The sequence below is a fragment of the Amphibalanus amphitrite genome, unplaced genomic scaffold (genome assembly GCF_019059575.1).
Source record: "Amphibalanus amphitrite isolate SeventyFive unplaced genomic scaffold, NRLGWU_Aamphi_draft 000373F_arrow, whole genome shotgun sequence".
Lineage (NCBI taxonomy): Eukaryota > Metazoa > Arthropoda > Thecostraca > Balanomorpha > Balanidae > Amphibalanus > Amphibalanus amphitrite.
Window position 1 is genome coordinate 23,433 of NW_024881867.1, and position 23,865 is coordinate 47,297.

General features: G+C 53.8%; 2 protein-coding genes across 2 annotated transcripts in view; both read right to left on the reverse strand.

Annotated features, from left to right (window-relative positions):
* LOC122389823 (guanine nucleotide-binding protein G(s) subunit alpha isoforms XLas-like) overlaps positions 1-23,865 on the reverse strand; it is a gene marked incomplete at its 3' end in the record, with an annotated part of 50,533 nt that overhangs the window by 19,882 nt on the left and 6,786 nt on the right. The gene's annotated exons all lie outside the window — the stretch shown is intronic.
* On the reverse strand, positions 1,505-2,852 carry LOC122389800 (S-antigen protein-like). Its single transcript, XM_043382204.1, has 3 exons — positions 2,842-2,852; positions 1,691-2,374; positions 1,505-1,550 (listed from the first exon to the last, which is right to left on the reverse strand). The coding sequence occupies exons 1-3, from the start codon at positions 2,850-2,852 to the stop codon at positions 1,505-1,507; spliced, it is 741 nt and encodes a 246-aa protein (XP_043238139.1).

Here is a 23,865-nt window from a genome sequence, read left to right on the forward strand (position 1 = left end):
GTTAAGAAAAAAAATTGATTACGAGTTGGTTAGCTTATTGAGAACCGTAATGATTATGGACGAATTTGTGAAATTTTGGGCCAGATCTATAATAAAAATATGAATTAAATCGGTTGAAATACTCGAACTCTTCTATCAAGATCCTCGGTATATGTATATCTATCATCCAATACATAGGTATTAGACATATCTTGCGCGGAGAGACAATCGAAATTCCAAAAGGTGATTCCAAATCCACGCATAAACAAACATTGTGAAAATATAGCGAAAGGTCTCGAAGTTCTCTACGAAATCAAAACTGGTGTTACCAGTACCAAACTCCATAGCGTAGAATACTGCTAACTTTTCAGCCTTATTCTATATAGGAACCAGGTCATAATTTCACAAATGAAAAACACTTACATTATGGTTTTTCATTTTGTGCTCAAAACTGTTCTTGCTTAAGAAATCGGAAAACGCTTATATTCCTTTTAAGTCGATGAAGATACCCTTGTAAGCGTCATAAGAGCGATACGTGGCTACTGGCTATGCGTGGATACATCAGTTCCAATGATATATTCAATATTCATCATGTTAATATTGCCAATGGAAGCAAACCGATCACGCTCATTTATATTCTGTAATTGCTAACTTCTCAGGTGACAAATTCTAACTCAAAATGTTTACTTAGTTGTATTACATAATTTAATCAAGTATTTCTTATCATGTATCATTGATACAAAGGAACGCTTATAACATCAGTAGTTTTAGTCATAGAGTTTTAGTAGCATACCTGTTAGGGTCCGCAGGGTTGGCGAAGCACGTCTGGTGGGGCGCTGGCGAGAAGGCGCTCGTCACGCCCAGATCAGCCCAAACACGCTGGTTGGGCTGCGCCATGTCGCTCACGGCAGCGATGACCTTCAGACCGATGGACTCAAGGCGGGCGATGATGGACAGCAGCGTGTCGGCTGTCATGGCTTCGTCGAAACCGTAGTAGACTGGCTGTTTCCACGAAGCAGCCAATCCGCGAACCATCACCACTTGCATCTTTGAGGCGCTGATTATTTGATCGTGTGCTTGATCGTAGCTGATGCGACTGTCCAGGCCGATCTCATCAAAGGACACAACACAAAGACGATCAGCATCAGAGAAGTCGCACGCAGAGTACTCGAGGACCCTCATTGCGGCCTCGATCACACCCGGAGTCATCTGGAAGTGCCGCATCCAGTCTGACAGGGTGGAGAAGGCGGGCAGCGGCACTTTCATGACGTCCTTAACGTACAAGTACGCACGACGTGAGAGTACTCGAAGCCCGAGAGCCATTCCAACGTCTTGTTCGGACCAGGTGACGCGCTTGCCAGTAACCAGAGCTCGCTGCTGAGCAGACGAGAGGCAGCTGTGAGCCTGGAGGGCACGGGTTCTCTCGAGTTCGGCTCGGAGACGGTCGTTCTCGCGGCGAAGGTTCCGGCACTTGGTCCGGTACTTACTCAGCTTCGTCTTCGTTTTCGATTTCAGCGCAGCCAACTTATCGCTCGGCCTCCTCCAGCCAGCGGACTGCGCGGTGCCATTTTCTGCCCGTAGAAAGTAGAGGTGGTCACTGACACCGCCTCCGGCTTGGCGAACGCTCCCAAACCGAGCAGAAGGGGTGCCGCTTCCCCGAACACGTCTGCCTCGAGAGCACGCAGGGTCGTTACCGCCGGCTCCTCCAGACCGAGCGGACGAACAGCCGTCGTCTCCTCCCGCGCAGGCGAGCGCGGTGCCGCCGTCTCCCTCCGGGCAGGCGAGCGCGGTGCCGCCGTCTCCCTCCGCGCAGGCGAGCGCGGTGCCGCCGTCTCCCTCCGCGCAGGCGAGCGCGGTGCCGCCGTCTCTCTCCGGGCAAGCGAGCGCGGTGCCGCCGTCCCCCTCCGGGCAGGCGAGCGCGGTGCCGCCGTCTCCCTCCGCGCAGGCGAGCGTGGTGCCGCCGTCTCCCTCCGGGCAGGCGAGCGCGGTGCCGCCGTCTTCCTCCGCGCAGGCGAGCGCGGTGCCGCCGTCTTCCTCCGGGCAGGCGAGCGCGGTGCCGCCGTCTTCCTCCGGGCAGGCGAGCGCGGTGCCGCCGTCTCCCTGCGCGCAGGCGAGCGTGGTACCGCCGTTTCCCTCCGCGCAGGCGAGCGCGGTGCCGCCGTCTCCCTCCGCGCAGGCAAGCGCGGTGCCGCCGTCTCCCTCCGCGCAGGCGAGCGCGGTGCCGCCGTCTTCCTCCGGGCAGGCGAGCGCGGTGCCGCCGTCTTCCTCCGGGCAGGCGAGCGCGGTGCCGCCGTCTTCCTCCGGGCAGGCGAGCGCGGTGCCGCCGTCTTCCTCCGGGCAGGCGAGCGCGGTGCCGCCGTCTCCACCGCGAGGAGCTGGCTTAAGGATCGGTGGTCTGGAAATGAAACAAAGGATTGTGCGAAGGAACAGGCAGTATGAAAAGGGTGATAATGCGGATGAGGAACATGTTGATTGAGGACAAAGGCAGCAATTTATGATACATAACCTTTTGTTTTTATATGTTGTACCAGTTGTACATTTGTGAAAAGTCTACAATCTTATCAATTATTTCAACGTTATATAGAAGGTTTGTACTTAAGATTGCGTATCATTGCTGGAACACGTTTGCATGTCGACAGACAGCTGCGGTGAAGGCACCGGCCGACCAATTAGGTATCTGGGCCCAGAAGGCTCAGGACTAGACGGGGATAACTCGATCGAGAGAACATATTTACTGGGCCTGGCCGGGACCAGAAGGCACGGATAAGGTACCTGCACCGTGCCGCTGCTCCAGTCCGAACGTCTCATGCCGCGGGAGCGGGGTGGGGGGTGGGACGTTTTTACGCTCCCCCTCCAACTCGCCTCCTGGGCATCGTTAGGCAAAAACGAAAAATGCTCGAAAGCTCGTCCAAAAGCATTACGAAGCTACTTTTATTTTTCGCTCAGGTCGATATTGAGGTCACCAGAATTCATGAAACAAAAAATGCCCCCTTTTTGTAAATTTCGACATTTTCTGACAAATGCCGCCGTTGAAGGTGAATTAAAGGAGCTAGGACGACGTTGAAAATGTAATCGATAGCTCTTTTACAGAGCTTTCGCTAATGTGGCCTCAGATTTGAGCTAAGGTCAACGGTTTGGACTCCAGAGGCCAAGCATGTTTAAAGAAACCTTTGTTACAGAAAATAGCGTTCACTTACGACTTTTCTTTCATATTATTTATATTTTATATTTTATATTACATTTTTCCAGTTATACAGCGAGAACTCGCTTTGTTTCACGTTCGCTCGCAACAAGGTAGTGTAGGTAGAAAAAGGCAGGTTTGTGTTTGATTCATGGAAAATAAGGTGCTCAATATTCAACACTGGACATCTGCTCATTTTATCGCCATTTCTATTCGGATGGAGCCATGTGTATCGGCGTTTAACCTGAGGAAAAAGCAACATGATTAAAAACTGAAATGTCATAATGTTTAGAAAAAAAAAATGTGCTGTATACCACTTTCACGTGAATGCTAAATGTTGCTCATGTTCATTTCCAGAACATTTCTATCCTTATGTCCTACAGCAGGCAACATATTAGGTTGTTGACAATGTTAATGATCATTACTAGAATACTAAAAATACACTTCAGGACACTTTGTGAGCCACTGAGCCACTTATGTGGATTGAAGGTGGGTAGGTACTTACTGTGAATAGTTGGCAGGCAGCTTCAAACTTGGCACCGCATCCTTCTTCAGTACCTTATTAAACTTCCCTGGCATGAACTGTGCCCTAAAGCTATTCTGAAAGTCTTCAGGATTGAAATGCTCAGAACATACTACAGCTGTGTCTGGGTTCAAGTACGAGTCTTTGCGAGAACATTTTTGCTTCCAGAGTGATTTCAACCTTTTGTCTTTTGGAAATTTATGAAATGATATCTCACTTTTCTTGCCTTGTAGATTCGGACATAACCCTATGGCACATATCTTTGGCATATTTGTAGCAACAACTAACAACAGCCTGAAAAAGAACAAAACCGAAACATAGTAAGCATATCAACACAAAAAGGCCATAAATTCATGCCTATTTCAAATGCAAGATGTTGATCCGCAACAGTTAACAGCATTGTGAAGTGGTGCCTTCTTAGTCTTGTACCCTACTTATTTACCTGTGAAATACTAGACCTGCACAGGTTGTCCATTGTTTTGGTCATGACATCATGAATGTGACTAGCTAGCATTATGTATGTACATTAGGTACTTGTTTATTTCCAGGCCCTCTGTTTGTGTCAAACTTACTTTTATTGTGATAAAGCCATGTAACTGGCAATCAAGTCTGTTTATGCGACACAGCCACACCTGATGATAAAAATTTACAAGCATTGCTGATTGCTAGCCCAAGAATGAATGTCCATAGCTGCAGGGATCTTGATCTCATTAGGCGACATTTTGACAGAGTGACACTGTTAGTCAGAGTTTGTTTGCTTAGACAGAATGGTCACGTCACCCACTTGAAGTTCTAGGATATTTTAAGAGTTCAATGTGTAGTGTTTGCATTTCTATCAGGGTAGTATATGATCATGGTGTGTGTGTCAAGATAGCTGTTTCTGTGGACTTCAAAGCAGTTGGGGAAACTTATGAGGCAGAAATCCAAATATGGATCGATCAATAAAGGATTTTGTATGACCATATATGGGCGTAAATGCAGCCCTCGCTTATCGCTATGACGGGGTACGTTCGGGGTAACAGGACAATACTTGCGGCATTGGGTCCACCCACTGGAGGAAAAAGCTTCCATTTACCATTAAGAATGAGAGTTAAGAGTGAATACTTGACAAAAGCCAGGGAATTCCCTTGAATATGTCGATCAAAAAATGATTTTTTTCTGCAGGTTCTGGTCGTCTGCTTTGGTAGGCAATCAGCTGGCCATTCCATAAATAGATTGGCGCTATTAAAGAAAATTGTTTTAACATTAAATTTTAACACGATAAATACAAAACAGCAACTTTTGAATAATAATTTTGTCATAATTGACAATAGGTAAAGTAATACAAATAATAACAATTTAACATCCCTAAATTACTCACTTTTGCTGGCGTGTCACGTAAGTAAGTAAGTAAGTAAGTGTCTGTTTCCAGTCTTCAAAGCATGGCAATTGCCAATTTAGACGAGATCTCGACAGTGCGGGCTTGTTCGGCTGGTGCGGATTTAGTGTATCACAGTGCGGATTTGGCTCGGTGATGGACATGACAGACCAGACGAGATAGATGAGGACAATTGAAAAACATTGCTGGAGCTTTTCCATGTAATTCAATGCGCTCTCGGGTCTAAATGAGTGTGCAGCAGTCAGTCATTTTTGGGTTAAGTGCGGATTTTTTTCTTTTAATCTCAGCCTATTTTGGTGCAGATGAGCACCAAACAGACATTGTCTACTCCTAGCTCATAACCTGAACCTGAACCTGAACCTGGATTTCTGGCTCTGTTTGAAGGGTTGGTGCGAATTTTGAACTTTGGCAGGTGCGCCTCGTCGACATGCAAGCCATACTTTGCAGCATGGGTCTGTTTTGATCACGATCAGCAATTGCCTCCAAATGCCAGTTGACCCTGACTCGCAACGTTCATCGTTAGGACTGCCAGTTAATTGTGCGCTGAGTGAGTGCAGGCCATGTGTCGTATCACAACTTCCTTATGTCTTTTTTTTCATTTGAAAGATAGGATGCACGAAATCCCATCCATTTTTCCTTTTATGGGCATGGCCCCGCCCACTCCAAATTGTTCTATCAATATTTGGATTTGCACCTCGAAGTTTCCCAAACTGAAAGCGTTAAGACAAGAGGCATGCTCACTTGACTTTATACACATTATAAATTGATTTTCAAATTACTAGATATCAAGCACAACTGGACCTTATACGCCCAATAGGCATACCAAATCTAATCTAAGGGCCATAGCCTAACAAGTAACAACACCTTGACCTGGGACATGTATGGAAAACGATATTGCATTTAAACATAATTTGATTTCATTTTGCTTGCTAAATGCTGCCTGGCGATGGCGAGGTACTTTAAACATAATAAGGACCGTATAAAGACATACAGTTAATAAGGATACACTTTGTTTTGAGTTACATACAGAAAAGACAACTAACACTCCAACTCAAATGCAAAAAAAGGCAATTGTCAATAAATTTATCCGCCAGTTGTACCACACGGCGGCGACTCCGTTAATCTGCGCAAGAATTGTCTTGAAATCAGGAACACTGTTTTCAATGTAACGTAGGGCAATTACATAAGTGACGTCAAAGGGGGTACAACCGTGAAATAGACATAAATAGTGGCATTATAAGCATTTCATGCAATCAGATCGAAAGAGCTGAAATCTATTTTTATTTTATGGAAGGTAAAACAAAAATATTTGCTCAAAATTTCTGCAAAAGTGGTGTTCTCTTTCCCCTGTTGAGGGCACAGGTGCTTAGCATGAGAGGAACTCGTGACGTAACATGACTCTCAGCCAATGGGCGATCCAGAACGCGAGGTCCACTTTTTTCAGTGGTAAATGTTCCGGACCGGACCCCCCTGGATCACGCTTCTACTAAACTGGGCTTGCAGTAGGCTGCTGAGAACCCATCTGTAACCAGAGATACAGGATTTCACTTCATTTCCATTGTAGTGAGTAGGGGAACCCCTCATCGCACCACAAGCATGACTCAATCAAAGTTCGCATCCTAATTTGCACTCGAACGGCTGTATGATCATGTCCCCACATCCAGCTAGCCTCGGTCCCATTGACCCCATCCCATCGGTCCGGCACGCCTCCTCCAAAGGTGCCCGTCGCCGGTCGGATCAGCGACACGGACGGCGTCAGGGTCGACCCGCCTGATCCTTTCACCAGCGACCGGCGACCGGCGAGCGGCGCGGCGCGGCCCCTGGCGCCGGGCGCGGCACGTGGAGGCGGTGACCCGGCCAGACAAACGGCTTCAGACGCCAGACACCTTCACCGGGCGGGCCAGGGTGCGGCAGACTGGGACTGTCCCCAGACTAACGGCTTCAGACGCCAGACACCTTCACCGGGCGGGCCAGGGTGCGGCCGACTGTCTGAGACTGGCTAGGACGGAAACCTCTCACCCACAGTGCCGCAGTGCGACCCGTTTGGAAAGAATAGACAGGGCAGAATAGCCAGGACTGAGGACATCAACCTCTACCCCAGCGCGGCCGTCAGGAGAGGCGTGAGGACAGTCTACCACGCCGCGCCCGCTTCAAAGACTCGGCAGCTGTCGACAGGCCATCGTTAACCCAGCCCAGCGCCTGTGGAAGTCTGGGCCGCTGGGCACCGACCATAGGTCAGCTGTCCAACTAATGGACTTTCCAGAGAACGAGCTGCTTCACTGAATTTTGAACTCCGTCGATCAATTCTTTTCAGGCAGAAAACGAGCATGGCAGAAATGACAAGATAAGAATAGACCTAACTAAAAGCTGCGAAAGGAGCTGTTCCCAGGATAATCACCTTACAGCCGTAACTGATGAGCGACTTAACAGCGACTATATAGCTGCCACTCCGTCATCTTCCCAACAAGAGTGTTACTTTGCCATAATCGCCTGGGACGTGTCTGAACTCATCCCCATTTATCACTGGACAGCCCTGGGAGGAATCCATCTCCCGCGTCCAATCCCCGTGCAAATTGATTGGAGACGCCGCGCCCCGCCCAATGCGTCCAAGGGCCGACATTAGCATATATTTCCACAAATTTGCCTGCGCTGCCGCCCGGACGGCGCCTGGGAGCGGGGTTTGCGGGGACGGCCGGTTTGTCGGCGTCTCCTGGCCGGTCATCCATCAGCGGGTGTGGCGAGCGGAACCGACACGGGCCCGGGCGCGCCGAGCGGCTCAGAGGAGACCGCAGAACGGCTCAGCGACCGGCGCGACGGCAGCGGCGGACGGACTGCGGCGGCACGTCCACTGGTGTAGGTATGTACGGACAACTGTGAACTCATCGAATGGTGATGACGTGCACTTAGTGAAAACATCGAGGTACAGGCAGCAAGCCTCTAAAACATTTTAATCAGGTCTCAGTCATAGAAAGTCTGAGCATATGACAGGAAGACAAATTGTAGGTTGTTTGAGCCTTTGGTGCTTATTAGAGCGGTATGTTCGACTTGTTTACAATGACGTGCCGGTTAGTAAGCTCATTTTCCCTGGCATGTTTTACAATGCCAAGAAAAGTGCATATTCTTCCCATGAAAGTCTACCAATCTGAAAGCTCGAGTTTCAGCGAACGATCAGATGTATGCTGTTTAAGACTGTAGCTTCCCAATCCACTGGGACTCTGGAGGCCCTCAGATGGCCATGGCTACCTTCCACGTCACACAGGCCAGAGTCGCAGTATCCGGCTTCAGCCAATCACGGCGCAGAACAGAGCCGATCGGCTGACGTCACTGGCGGCAATAGACCAGTCGATGAGTGATTGATTGGTGGACGAAATGCGTCCGGCCGCCCGCCCGTCCCTCGTCAGGGCCTGCTCCGTGCCGACCCGCCGGTCGTCAAGAGATTGTCGTCGCTAACAACCCGCCACCCCTGCGCGCTGTCAGTTACAAAAAAAAAAAACAGCTTACATAACTGTCCATAGAAGGTACGGCCGTCACCTTGACTACCGTGTCGCTGTCCTAGCTGGTCGGCCGGCCCAGACCTTCCCGGTACGCGTGTGCGCGCGTCGCCCTGCCCTCGGGCCTGCGGCACAGGGCGGCGCGCGCCCCCGGGGCTGTGACCGTAATCTGCGGACTTACGGGGCTGTCGGGAGGGCGGCGGCCGTAACTGCGCAGTGCCGTCCGTACAGCGGTGCGCCCGTCGTCGGAAGGTGGAGGCATCTGCATAGCGCGGCGGTACGGGCGGCGATCAATACCTGCTGACCGCCGCTCGGCGGGCCGCACCGGACCGGCCTGCAGCAACACAAAGCGCACCGGCGCTGCCGGCGGCTTCTGCGTACCTCGCGGCGGGCACGGCTCTTCAAACGAGCCCAGCTGCAACGCTATGAAGTCAGATCCGTCCTCAAACAACGGGGCTGCGCTGCTTACGCAAGACACAGTAGGTACAGGTTAAAAAAAGACATGGAAGGGTTTCACCGTAAAAGATGAAGCACTTATGGCCAAACTCTGAGATTCTGTTTCATGAACCATAAATACACAGCTAAAATCAACAACACCTATTTCACATGAACCCGTTTAAATTAAGAAATTGGTCAGCCAATATAGCATCAGAATCCCATACCTACCAGAACTGTAACTTCCTCAGTTCACAAACACCGCCCGTGACGTCACCTGAGAGCCCCACCAAACCACCTGAGAACCGATCGGCTCGGTTTTTCACACGAGCGGACGCGCCTAATCTAATATGGCTTGGAAGTTCGCCCCACACGTTGTCATCAATGACTGCGATCGAGCGTGGCACCTGCGGAAACACACCTCGCGGGCAGAGAACCACCCCAAAACGGAAACGGACACCGACCCCGCCAGCGGAACCGAACCGCGGTTCCCTAAGCGGACTAAGCGCGGTACCGGTGTGGGCTAGAGGAACCGTAACGAGGGAGGCTCCGAGAACTCACAGAGCCGCCGCCCCAGGGCAGCGCCGGGTACTCAGGTCGACAGCCTCCCTGGGGTTTTTGGCATTCATAGGACAAATTCTAATTTGCAGTTGGTTACTTGAAATGGAATTCATATAGCATATAAATCAAAATTCAACATACATGCCCGCCTAGAACAAATGCAGAAATGCATACCAATAGCGCAGCTGAGTACGACCACGATAGCTAGAGCTGATGGAATTCCCAAATCACACCCACATTGCTACATGTCATGCACGGGGCGTTACACACCCATCGACCTACGCTCTGCCGGAGGCGTCACTCAGAGCACCAGGTCACGGTGACGGGGCGGGCAAAAAGAGCCCACAAAAACCGTCACACGCTCTCCCGGTCGTGCCACGCTATTCCAGCCGTATCAGCAATGCCTGTGGAAGGCGTCGTCATTGATAAACGGCAACAATGGCCGTGCCAAGGCCCAAACGGATTGGGAGAGTTTATTCGGAGATCATAGTGGGGTGGAGAATGAAAGTATTCGAACTCTTCGGTCGTTTCGCCAACGTATGAAAACCGACGAAAAAATATCGATCGTCTCCAGTCATAGCGAAATGAATTCTTCTCTTCTTCTTGAAATTTCTATCGTCAGATGACACCTCCAGAATCATATCTAGCCAATACAACTCTTAATGGTACTGTGTAACAATCGGTGGAGGAAATTCCCCTGTACCTAGAGGTGACAGAGCACCACCTTTATGAAGTCCCACCGGGAACAGAGTCCAATAGTGACCGCTCAGCGGTGACCTAATCAGTGCCAGCGACCGGCGTGGGCCGATCCCGGCACCATCAAACGGATGGGTCTGCACCGAGCTCCGATGGGTCTGATTGGTGATACGCTTCGACTTGACACACCATCGGTTGATGCCCGAGCAAAGGTCAGCTGGCACCCCGACACCGGCACAGAGCGCCGTGGGCCGACACAGATGAAGATCAAACGCTCTGACGCCAAAACTCTGCCGGATCAAGATCTCACCAGTCACCATGCGAGCGCTCGTACAAAAACTAGCATTGAAACTTGAAAGAGCGCAAACTTGGGGGGGGGGGGGATTAGTTGATTATCTAGGGAAGCTGGACGACTAAAAACATCAGAGAAGTTATGCCACGTTGTGTGACTAAAAAATATCATAGAAAAGTTATGCCGATGATAAGGGAAGTTGGACGAGTCTCAAACAAAAATATGAAATGAAAAGCGCAACAAAAACTTAAAGAACACAGTGTTCCGTACCTTAGTGTTTCCGAGAAACACCGAAACTCCAAAGAACAGTTCCCGGACGGCGGGATCCTATATGAAAAACGTTGCACACACGCCCTGCACAGTGCACGCGGCTGGAACGGGTCCAGAGTCGCCGTCAGCGGCGGGCCAGCAGTCGGCGGTTCTGCCACGGCACCAATCTAATCAGGGCCGGCGATACGGCAACTGACGCACGCTGCACGACGGACGAGATAACGATATAAAATCAGCACCGGAGACGGCGAAACCGGCGCAGCGGCGGCGGCATGCACGGAGGGGTGTGGGCGTAAAGTCAGCACGACGAGGGATGTAAACGGGCCACTCGACGGAACCTTTACGTCACGTCCGCCCGGGCTGGGGTCTGGGCGGACGGGCGACAGGTCCACGGTGGGATGAGGGTTGAGGCGTGGTAGGGGTGCTAAGGAAGGAAGCACGCCTGAGCACGAGGCTCATTAAATCACGGCGAAAAAGGAAGCATTCGTTTCCTGCACGCCAAAGACTGCCAGCAGTTGAAATAGCACTTCATTAGCAAGGCTGATCTGCCCGGGAATAAATTTCCTGAGGGTGATCAGAACTGCTGGATATGAGGAGGCGGTCACTAGTCACTCACTACTGACCAATAGTCAAATACCCATCGTCTCTAGTCCAGCGGCCATCAGCGGCCAGGCAGAGGAGAGGACCAGCGCCCCGGTCGCTGTGGGGCTCCCTGGCCCCCGCCAGCACTACCATCAACATACACTTACGGCCTCACTGAATATTGTACCATCGACCAAACAGGCTCAGCAGAGCAATGACCATTAATAAGACAGACACATGCTGAATACATGATAGGTGAGTGCATTTTGATGTAATGACAGCGCCCAGGGGTATAGGTACAACCGTGCCATTAGCTGTATGTCCTCAGCATTGTTTGTTTATCTGAGCAAACACCCCTATATGTGTTACTCATTAAATGTAAGGAATTGTTACAATAGAATAGAGCGTATAATGGAGTGCATTCAACCATGCATTTGTCAGACTCTTCGTGCACAAAGATAAAATAGATATAATGTATGTTCATTACTGAAATACCGCATGCAAATCGAAGCGTCGGCAATATCCACGAAAATGAAACAAGAAGCATGTGCTAAATCCATATCATTCATAAAAGCTTCGAACATAGCGATTCCACCTCCAAAGTCGTGCAGATTAGGGTCAAGTTCAAACGTAAAGCCCGTTCAATGTCATCCCGTGCGCCATCTCACACGCACATATGTTCTGCCCCATCTCCACCGACCCATCCCCCAAATCCCTGACCCCTGCGCAGAGCACCAGGGACTGCAGCACCCTGTGACTGCGACTGTGGCCGGGGGAGGTCACGAGGTCACCCAGGTCACCGAGGGGCTACCGCCGCCCCTGCCACCGCGACCAACGGGTGTTTGACCTTGGCCGGCCGCTGTCAGTCATCCCCCAAATAATGACAGGTGTGAGACGCGTCACTGGGTCAGAGTCAGAGCTCCGAGGTGCCGGCCGGAGGTCACCGCCAGACCGCGGGGTCACGGCCCAAGGGCGCGACGCGCGTCAAACGGCGCCATCGTTTGTCTCGTTTGTTTCGTTTGACCCCGTCAGCGCCGCAGTGGGAGCGTTTGGCCCGGCCGGATCGCATTACTTTTGTGGCACTGTTATACGGCTGGGAGCGAGACAAGGTCAGAGGGGAGGGGGGGGGGGTCGGCACCGTTCCAGGTCATGCGAGACGTTCAGACTCATCGCGATGATACATGCTGCAGCTCTGGTCAGAGCCGAGCCGATAGCAGCAGATGAACCACAGTTTGATTTGACAGACTGAGATATGATAACTAAAAAGGTGGACACTGGACAGTGACATCACGTTCGGATAAACCGAATTGGTGCGCAGCGTCAACTGTTCAATGTTCAGCATAATTGAAATGATAGCAATGACATATTTGACATTCCCCTGCAACTAAGCTCAAAGCATCATCGTCGTCATGACGATGCCATTGCGATAGCAAATAACTGCATTGCCGACTTCTATGCGTTGTAGCACGAGAACACAGCACCACAATGCAGCAAGCAATCAACTTACATACTATTCGACTAATCAGCGGCCAAAACATTGCGTTAACAAATCAGCCACACCACGATCAATGCCATCCACGTGTTCCAGTGGAAATGGCGTTATAAATCAGCCTGTATCGTCAGTTCATCAGTCCCTGACATGAACCTCATGGACCACGGTATGTGACCATCAGCCGTGGAATAGCACGGGAAGAAATATGGGTGGCCACCGCATGTTCCAGAGGCACGTGTCCGCAGTCAGCATGGTTGCCGGCGGCGAGTTCATGACGCCAGAACTAGCCAGAGATATGGCTGGAACATGACGGGTATGATATACTGCAACAGCTCTCATCTAGCTCACTCGCGGACCAGCATCACGGTATCATCCCGCGTCGGCGATTTCGTGTGACACCAGGCCACCCATGGGGGGGGGGGGGCGGACTGATCGACACCTCAGCTCGGACCCGGCAGCCGTGGGCCGCGCACCGCCCCCACGTGCGGCCGTTTTTGTCCGGCAGTTCGTGCCGACTCCCGACACACTCGCAGGCGGTCGGACCACCTTCTCTGTCTCACTCCGCGTGGGCTGGTCGCCACAAAAACCCACCCCGGGACACAGGGCGGACGGTGCGGCAGGTGCCGGGGAAGGAAGCCGGTCCCGCGTGGGAAGGGAGGGATGAGGCGGTGAGTCATACCTGGTGGATGGTTGGTGTGACCAGTGCGGCCCCTCGTGGGATATGTAGATGACCAGAAGGCCGTTGGAACTCTGCAGCGCCCCGAGTCAGTAGCACGCTCGAGGAACGTAAACAGCCGTCGGGGGCGATTTGGAGCACCCCGGAGATACCACACAGGTGTCACTGGCACTTTTTTCGGCGGCACTGGCGGCACAACCCGCCGACACAGGTACCCGGTCGAGCCGCGGCGGTACACTGTAGCCGGGCGGGGCGGGGGCGGGGGCGGGGGCGGGGGCGGCCTTGTGACGCCCGGCCGCGCTGCCGGGTTTCCCACCGTGACGAGCTGTGACGGAAGGATCAGCGGGCGGCGCGCCGGCCGCGGGCCGACAGGTGCGCCGTCTCGGGGTCTGCTCAGAGCGGGCCGAGAGCCGTCACGGAGCCGTGTCACGGAACGGCGACACCGTCACACCGACACCGCCGGGACGGCGTCACGTCACGCCCGCGTCCGACACCGCCGCCGTCACCCGTCACGGTAAACCGAGAGTGACTGGTGGCGGACAGTGAAATTTGATTGGCCCTGGCCACAACGACAGATTGGGACATGATTATACCAATAAGCTCAGCTTCGACAGAGGCGTGACCGGCCCCGGGTCATGACACATTCATAACTTGCACCATGCCACGCCGCGCCGAGTATAAATGGCCCCGCTACCCCTGCCAGATTGGGACACGCACATGCTCCCGCTATAATCGACATGACTCAGTCAGGTCCGCCCGCCCACAGCACGACTGCAGGCGCAAATCACGACCAGTAGCGATACGAGCCGTTTGCAGAGAAGTGAGTCATCAACGTCCGGACGTCGAGTCGTGCCCCGCCCGTGTCAGAGTCAGAGTCGGTGTCAGGTGTCATATTGTGCCTCTGCTAGAGTTTAGTTGACACAAGCTGGTCATGAACCAGCAACAGCGCGTGTCGAACGCTAATGAACACCGCTTGTCAGATCAGCGGGACAGTCTGCGTCCCTCCAAGGCGTCCCTCAGCACAATCACATGACTAAACGACGTCCGATTGCCGCCGACGTCTGCGCCTCAGCATTGGACAGCCGTAGGCGCCACAGCCGCCTGACTAAAACCAGGAACACTCGGCGCCTAAGTGAGCCAGCGATAGCAGTTACAACTGCACCGCTATTTCATGTTTATGATGCACCAACACTGGGTGCAGACGAATCAAACAAGTCAGCTATAAATCAGCTGTTGTCACGACTCTGCAGTATCCATCTGTTGATAATAAGCTCGTCTTATCAGAGCCGCCGCTGCCGCGGACAGCGGTGCCCGGCGCAGCGACAGATTCTGTGCCGACCGCAGCACTGCACAGATTGCATTGTCTGCCGCACACGCCCTCAGATCTTGGGACGAAGGCGGGCGCCGACTCAGACCACTGTCCGACACACTCGAGAGCCACTTCGGCGCGTGGCGACCGCCGGAGGTCCGAGGCAGATGAGCCCCTGTCGCCAGGGGCGGGGAGAGGGAGAGGGGGCTCAGAGCACGGGTCACACGGGTCGCACGGGTCAGCAGGATCTGACCGATAGTTGTCAGGGCGATAACTGAGCCGGTAGCAATACTTTCAACGCACATGTGTCAAAGCGAGCATCAAAAGTGTGATACGTCAAACGTCAGAATGATTTTTTTTCTGTCGTAGACTCTGAACACTATTTTCTCCATTATGATAGAGGTCATAACACCTAACCCTCACCCTTTACTCTTGCAGAGCGCGTCCGGAATATCTCCCCGACAAATGAGCTGCCCACCGAGTCAACTAAACGCCTCAGCTGAGCGAGTCGCCCGCCGAGCCAGCCCCACAGCTCAGCTGCTCTCAGCGGGCAGTAACCGGGCGCCGGACTGTCGCCTGCAGCCGTGTAACCCAGTACGGACAACCCTGTCCGGCTGTGGCACCTGACACCACCCTGTGACCGCCGGACGAGGGTCACCCCTCCAGCCAGCAGGCCGCAGCGTCGGTGACCGGCGGGCTGACGTGAGAGGCAGAGCCCAACCCTTGACTTCAGAGTCGTGGGCGGCACCGCAGCTGCAGTGGCGCGGGCGGGGGCGGGGGCGGCAGCGGACGTGACGGCATGCGACCCGCCCGGCCCGCCCGGAAGTGGGCGGCGGCAGCGGTGGCGCGACACGGCCCGTCGAGCCGGAACCCACGCCGGCGTCGGTCCCGCGGCTTTATGTACCGCTGTTCGCGACCAGCGACTGAGCGTACCACTGTACCCATGAGTCGTGTAACGCTGACGGTGCGCGGTACTGTACTCTGGTGGGTGACAGCCCGTACGGGGACCCGCAGTTGCTACTGTACAGCGACCCTGAGTAAATTGTCCCAGCACCCTCACAGGGAACAACGATAAGCTGTCAGAGGGCACGCACAGAAAACCTCAGCTGCTCTTGTACAGGGACCGGCAGTCGATATCAATGTTATCGGTTGTTTCTGGACAGGACAGACGGCTAGAGTTGGGGTTCGTGTACAGTAGCAACTGCGGGTCCCCGTACCAACCGACAGCAGCGACCAACGTAGTGAGAACGCGCCCTCTAGGCCGGGCAGCCCTACTGATAACTCGGTCCAAACTACATATCGAGTACGGACTGATGATCTGATGATGCATACAAGATTGTCGACAGCCATTACTAGTGGCGGAGGACATGGGAAAGAGAGGGGAGGAGAGAGGAAGAGAGAGAGAGAGAGAGAGAGAGAGAGAGAGAGAGAGAGAGAGAGAGAGAGAGAGAGAGAGAGAGAGAGAGAGAGAGAGAGCGCTACCAGTGCCGTATCACTCGATCAGCACCACTCGATGAGTATTCTGCTGCCTGTCTACGTAGTTCTTTAGAGGGAGAACGGAAAACCGTGCGTGGTCGATGCTGCGCGATGACTCATGCTCGTGCGGTCGGCGGTCAGCTGACTGTGCGAGGATGACGTCAGTGAGGACTGATGACGTCAGCGGTGCGCCGGCGTTTGACGCACAGCCAGGGCTGGTAATCTGGCACGGGGACCGAAGTGCCGGAGATGGCGAGCTGCCACGGCGCGAGGTCAGCGCGGGGAGAAAAACGGCGCCTGGCCGCCGACACCAGCCCGGCACGACAGGTGCCAAGCAGCGGGATGGAGCTGTGCGGCCGTCAGCGCCGACAGCACAGCTGCAGCTGCGTGCGTGAAGCTCTGCAGCGTGGGTCTCGAAAATCAACTCGAAAGTGACCATCACTTTTCGAAGGAACAGGGATTTCGATTTTCGGCGGTGCGGATTGACAATGTAGTGCATCACCACATCATTGCGTCCGTTGTGCAATATTTACTCAAGTAATTGGCACACTGGTAGGCATCAAATATACAACCACAGCAACAGCTCCTGTCGCATCTCAATCATAAATTCCTGCCCTCCACCACATCACATCCCTCCCACGTCTTTCCGATAAGGTTTCTCCACTGAAAATTTGCCCGCCGAGCGTATCTGACCCCCCGTGCAGAGTCCACCATCGCGGAGCTGCGCGGTGCACAGAAGCTCGATAGCACGCTCGGTTTGACGAAGCCTCTGCAGCAGTCTGATACGGTCACCGCTGCGGGGGCAGCGCCGGTGGCTCCGCCGGCTCGGGTGCGATAAAGACGAACAGTTCCACGGACCGCAGCTATCGGCGGCGTCCACTGGCGATAATGACATTTGGGAAATGCTATTCCAAAAATGAAGGCAATTCTTCTCTACAGCTGATGTGTGTCGCATATGGCAGACAATTAGGTAGGTAGGTTTAGTCGAGGGTTAGAAAGGCGAACAGCTCCAACTATGACTCGGCTAGGGTGAGTCAATTGTAAATATTCGAGCCTCCATTGTTGGGCGACATAATAGCGTCCACATAAACAGCTGCCGATGACAAGCCTGACAGCGGGGCCGTAATTTACATTGTTGATGGAAGCATAACTGCATGCGAAAACACCGAGCGGCTGGAGCTTCGCCCCGTCTTCATATATGGACGAGCATTATGACCGAACAATGAGCAATAACTCAGGACACACAGATCCCCAGATTTGTCAACTCGCTTGCTTCTTTGAAACAAGAGCAATTACAGAAGCTATAAGCCAATAGAGCACTTCATGGGCCGGATAAATCCGTTATCCACGGATAAATCCGCGGACCGGATAGGATTGGATTCTAAATTTGTTAAAAAAGAACGGATATGGGCGGGCCGGTTTGGGAATTGAAGGTTGAACCCGGATCAAAACGGATCAAAATTTTAACATTCAACATTGAAGTTAAAAATTAACCTAATGTGTTAAGCGGCAGCAGAGGTTTGATTAAAGTAATAGGCATCATTTTATGACACTCACTTGTCACAAGACTTGTCTTCAAGTGGATAATGTATGCAATGTATGCATGGTTTTTGGAACCATGATGGTCTATGAGATGTATGGCTGTCTGGTCCCTTAGATTGAATTTGTTAGTCCAGTTTTGGGTGAAACCAGTTATTGGTGAAACGGATTATTACGGATATTTTTTGGAAGTTTGGCTGCAATACGGGCCATGGGTGGGCCGGATTCTGATATTCAAAGAAAGGCGGATAATGGGCGGATCTGGATATGACTTGCCGGATATGGGCCGGGCCGGATCCTAAAAAGCCTATCCGTGAAGTGCTCTATAAGCCAACACATTTTCAATTTTGGTCTGCGCATGGCCTGCTGCGAGTATATATTGCCACGGCTGACCAATTTCATCCCGTTATAGATCAGTTCGGCGGGCGGGCGCTATTCTGAGACTCCACTATGCGGCTTCCGAACCTCCTCTGTCCCATATGAGCAGGATTCGGCCTCATAGGGGCGTCTCCGGGGCGTCGGTATCGATCCCAATAGAGCACGGTCCGAGCCGGGGCGCAATCAGCGGCCTGCGCCGCGGCCCGGCCGGCCGTGCTCATTAGATGACAGGAGCGGCGGCCGACGCTGTCCGGGACTGGAGAGAGAGAGCCATGGACGCATGAGAAAGAGGCAAAGACGCTGTTCGGCGGGTCACGCTGCCAAAAACCACGGAAGCATTGATCAAGACGTCAGTCTTTCATCCTCCCACCTGTCATTTTTTTTCCGGATAATCCTCACATACCCTTGAGCACTGCGCAAAACGTCGCTGGGTAATCTGTGAAGGCACGCGGGCAGGGCTTACATGCATTGTCAGGTCGGGTGATCGAGGATCAAAGTCCTTTGACAATAGACAATGGCACTCGGCGGTGAGTCAGAGTCCCGATCTGGGACCGAGCTGTTCAGAGGGAGACCCAGGCCGGATACGGGTCGGGTTCTGCAGCGGAGCAACTCCTTATGCTCCCTCACGCTCAGAGTGACGCCACCAATGAGGGTATCGGTACCGGGAGCAGCGACACGGAGCCATACCGGCACGATTCATAGTGAGAGAGCGGTTGAGAAATATGAGACGTCGTGCTGCTTCCAATCCAGCACCCTAAGCATTCCCTTCATCATTATAAATTATGCTGGTCAGAACTCAAGATAACTCAGTCCTCATCAGACGAACCCAGTCTCCTTTAGGCCGACCCAGTCAGTCTCACGTCAGACATGAGACAGCCCTGTCAGATGGACCCAGTTCCCGTCAGATGGCCTCAGTGCACCCAGATCTTCCTCACCCCGGAAGCGGGCCCGACTGCCAACCACCGAGCCGGTGTCTGGCAGCGACGGACAGAGCCCGGGACCGTGCCAGACCCGACCTGGGGGCTCGGCCGACGGCCCGCTGAGAGCGACGGGGTGAGAATAGCTCACCTGCCGGGGTGAGAATAGCTCACCTACTGCCGAGGTGAGAATATCTTACTGAGAAGAGCACGCTCGGCGCCGGCGGAGGCGTGCCGTCAGCGGACAGCCGGCTCTCAGACTGCGTCACTTCAGAAGTTCAGAGTTGAGGGAATTAGGGAAAGTGAAATCTTCATTGCCTTTAACCTACATGCATTTCTCAACTTAGATAATCTGGTCAGGCGATGGTCTGGTCAAACGATGCACTTTAACCAGAATCACCAATCCATGTTTGAGGGAAAGTAAATTGGCTGTTTGCCAACATCAAACGAGCATATCTATTGGAATGAGTTTTGATGGGAATGCGCCAACTACCTGCCGGTAACCATCAAAGTAGCAATGCCCAAAGAACCACTAGCCTGATGATGACAGCATTCGAAGGAATGTGTTTCCCGGAACCGCCTTCCTTTAGGACCAGCCCTGCGCCTGAGGCGAAGTCAGTCGCGCCTGACAGCGACACTGCAGGCGGCCGGACCACCGCCATTCGCCGGCCGTCAGCGGCACCAGTCGGAACCCTCAGAGGTCACCGCAAGGGCCCGCCAAAGGTCAGGGGTCGCCCCTCCCAGACGTCTGACCCGGCGTCCCCAGCCGCGCCGATCTCGACACAGACCGTCGGGCCGCGGCGATAAGGGCCGCTCCGAGATTGGCGGCCGGCGCGGCGTTCGGAGAAGCTCTGCGCTGCGCCACTGCCTGTCCGAGCCGGAAGGCAGGACGCCGCCGACAGATCGGGGTCGTGGGGACCGTCTCCGCGCCACATAAAGGGAGATATGAGAGCCACGGAGCCGTTCCTAATGGCCGACGGATGGACGAGAACTCCTGGGTAGTGGGGAATCGCCTGAGAGCCTGGAAGCTGAGTGCCTCCAGCGGATTCCCCGGACTACTCAGAATCCAAACAGCCGGGACAAAGCAGCTCAGCTCTTACCCGCGAAGTTGAGAAACTTTATAAGGCTCAGGACAGAATAACAAGAAAATGCGGACGCAAAAGATCGCGAAACGTCACAATGACCTGTGACACACAGGTATGAGTCACCTCCGGTGTTGGCGAGTGCGCTGTTGGACCGACACCAAGCATCCCCTGGAACAGTCTTCTGTTGCGCCCGCCAGCCGCCTCCATCAGCCCGCTTCCGGTGGATCCAGGAGGCCTTACCCCCGGATGGACATCAGACGGGGCACGACAGGACGCCGAGGGCGCAGCGTCACAGCCCGCAGAGCTCGGCGTCACAGCCCACAGACCTCGGCGTCACAGGGCCGCGCCAGCTCAGTGACATGACCGCTTCCCGCAGCAGTGTGCCGCGGAGACTGACTCACAGGCACGCCCGACCGACTCATGAGTCATCAGCCGACTCTCCATTGTGTGAGATGAGGCAAACTGACGGAGACCCTAAGACAGGGCGGACTGTGACTCAGTCCCCCACGTCGCATCAGAGGCAGATGTGAGTCAGGGTTAGCACCAATTCCAGTAGCAGCAAAGCTGGGCATGTGTGCTCAGGATATCTTGCAGACCTATGAGGTAAGTCTGGTAAACCGTGTTTGCCAGGGTCCCGATAGCACCCTATCGGGCGGCTGATGAGTCATATCTGAGCACACAGAGTCAGAGTCAGTCGCTGCAGGGCCGGTTATTGACTCAGGGCAGGTCAGACGGTGTAAATTCACGGAATGCCAGCCGGGCGGGATTGGCTGCGACAGCCAGTCTGCCCAGATGCCGGCTGAATCAGTCTCAGAATCTCTTGGCACCTATCGCTGATAAAGAGCTCGCTGGTCCAGAAGGCGGTCTCAGACACGTCAGATCAGCACCACCAAGGACTGCGATTTTTTAACCCTAAAGCGTCCCCACTTCACCTCACCATCCCCGGCAACTCGTGCCTCGAGCAGATGTGGGCTCACCTTAGCGGTTTGTGCGACGCGGTCGTCCCTCGACTATCCGAGGCAAGCGCTATTATTTCGCGATAGAATTGCACTAGTTTCAGGCAGCCCTGTCTCACCCTTTCAGGGAGTCTTCCTGGCACAGCGTGGCGGAGCCTCCCCGAGCAGAAACTCTCCGCCACTCCCAAAACAGCCTGTTTCCCCCTCAACTGCGCGGCGACGGCGCGGGTGCGGCAGGTGCGGGCCCGCCGTGCCGACACCTGTGCGTGTCACCTGTCACGGTGTCACCGTGTCACTCTGTGTCAGACCGTTTCCGGCTGAGGGCGGCTGGCACAGAGGGAATGAGGGAGAGACAGATGGGGGCGATACTCGGCGCATGAACGGAACACGGGGTCACGACCTGACACGGCGGAGTGCCGCCAGCGTGCTGTGAACACGGCAGTGCCACGAGAACATGTGTGTCCTTTGACCCTCATATGCGTTTTGCTAAATTTAATTGGTGGTTTGCCTAGATGACAAGCATTTCCTTGAGACCAGGATCAAGGCATTGTCAATGTGCAGGCGGTCAGCTACTGGTAGCTAGCCATTCGTCATAATGTTGCAAAGTGAAGCTGCACTTCATTTGGCATTGATGTTACCTATTCAGTTTTCATGAGCATCAAATGTGCAGTGAAACGGCACGCTGTATTTCCAACAAAGTGTGATAACTGATAACTAGCGAGAACTTGGCCAGCTGGTAAAGCAACGGTTCAATGGTTCTTACAAATAGCAATACTCGGCAGCGCCGATCGCCATCGAGTGTTATCGACGATACGGCACAGGCGTGCCGTGCCTGGTCAACAGGTCGGTGGGACCGGGCCAGGTGTGCTGAGAGGGCCCCGGGTGCGCTGAGACGGCCCCAGGTGCGCTCAGACGGCTCCGGGTGTGCTCAGAGGGCCCAGGTGCGCAGAACCTGCGGTGGCACACCCGGAAGACGCCACGCTCGGCGCCCGTCCGTCCCACGGGGTGTAAAGGCGAGACAGGTGCAGAGGGATGGCCGGGCACGGCAGCAAAGTTGCCACGGCCGCCCACGGATGGGACAAAGTTCTGTCCGCGTCGCGGGCCGTCTTTCGGCACCTCCGCCTGCGGTCGACAGCGACGGACGGTCCCGGAACCCGCACAGGGCTGGCGCTGGCGGCCGTCCAGGAACAGTTCGCAGAAGCGCAGCGCCGTGACAGCCGAGCTGCGGCGGCTGCGGCGCAGCGGTGGCAAACACGCCGCACGCAGCAGGCCGATAATGAGTGGGCTATCGAGCGCCGGCCTGGGCGCGGCTGCCCCGGTCAGTACCACTGTCAGAGGACGATAATGGAGCCCTGATCGAGGGAGCATGCAGTGGTCCCACAGGTGGACCGGCATGTGTCCACAGGTGTTGGGTAAAAACGGCCGTGCGTGACTTCATTACTACAAGAGATAGGGAGGTCATGTTGACTCTACATAGGCGGTCGAGCTGATCGTGCATGTGCAGCGGCCGGATTCGTGCCGGATGCTTGGAGTTGGGTCAGCTGGGCGCCGAATCCACTGCTGACCGCTCAGCTCAGCTCAGCTGCGCTCAGCTGTTGTGAGCTGACTGGTCGTGGGAATTAGAACTAATGACACGACCACACGTTTGTGACCGTAAACACGATGCAGCAGACCACAGTGTAGTCTCGCCGCCAAGCGATTTGCATGGATGATTACGACTTTAAATACGTTTAATGCACTGTAACCATTTCGGAGATTTGGGGATCCAGTTCAATCGGGAAAAATGTTTGGCATCGAAAGTGAGCTGGAGCAGCTGAGGTAAAAACCGCTGTTCTCCACTGCAAGCTTATCACGCGCCACATCGTGTCAATCATCGGTGGACCGCGAACAACAACCCAACACGATCAACGCGAATACATACTGCCCCTCAAGCACCATACAAAGGTCCAGCTATATACGAGCAACAACCGTGCTCCCAAAAATGCATCCCTCGCATGAGCGAGCACCCGGGATGAGTGCAGTTCATTATAGCTGTATCCTGCCAAAATGGTAACTTTCTGCATCTCTGACCCGGCCGACCCGACCCGGCGTCACCTGATGTCACCGTTTGGCCCCTCAGACCTCAGGCCTCAGACCTCAGTGGACCACCTGCAGAGCGCCGCGTCACCGGCGAGGAAGCGGGCGGTGCAGTAACAGCCGCCGACCATCACGAAACTCCCATCCCGCTAAGTGGCGGTGTTAGGCGGCACGTGCCCAGTGCCGGAAGTCATCAGAGAGTAGGCGCCGCGGGTGCCAGAGAGATTTAGGAGTCAGGTCGACGATCAGAGTGTTTCCAAGAGGTTAACGGTTTCCCGGCGACGAGCATATGCAAAGCAGCGACGAAATGGTTATTGGGCGAGTAAAAGAGGATGGCATTTCACGTCACAATAGCGAAAATATACTATACACCAGAAGAAAAAAACATTGAAATCTAAAATGCCTGGAAGGAAGCCAATAACAGCGTTCCCAATGTGGCATCAGCTACCAACTTGAATGCGACTAATCGTTAAGTAAATGTGCCAAGATATCACGTTGCAAAGGATTAAGAAGCTGGCTTTGAGGTAGGCTAGGGCTAATATGACGAACGATGTTATCAACAATGTCACAACA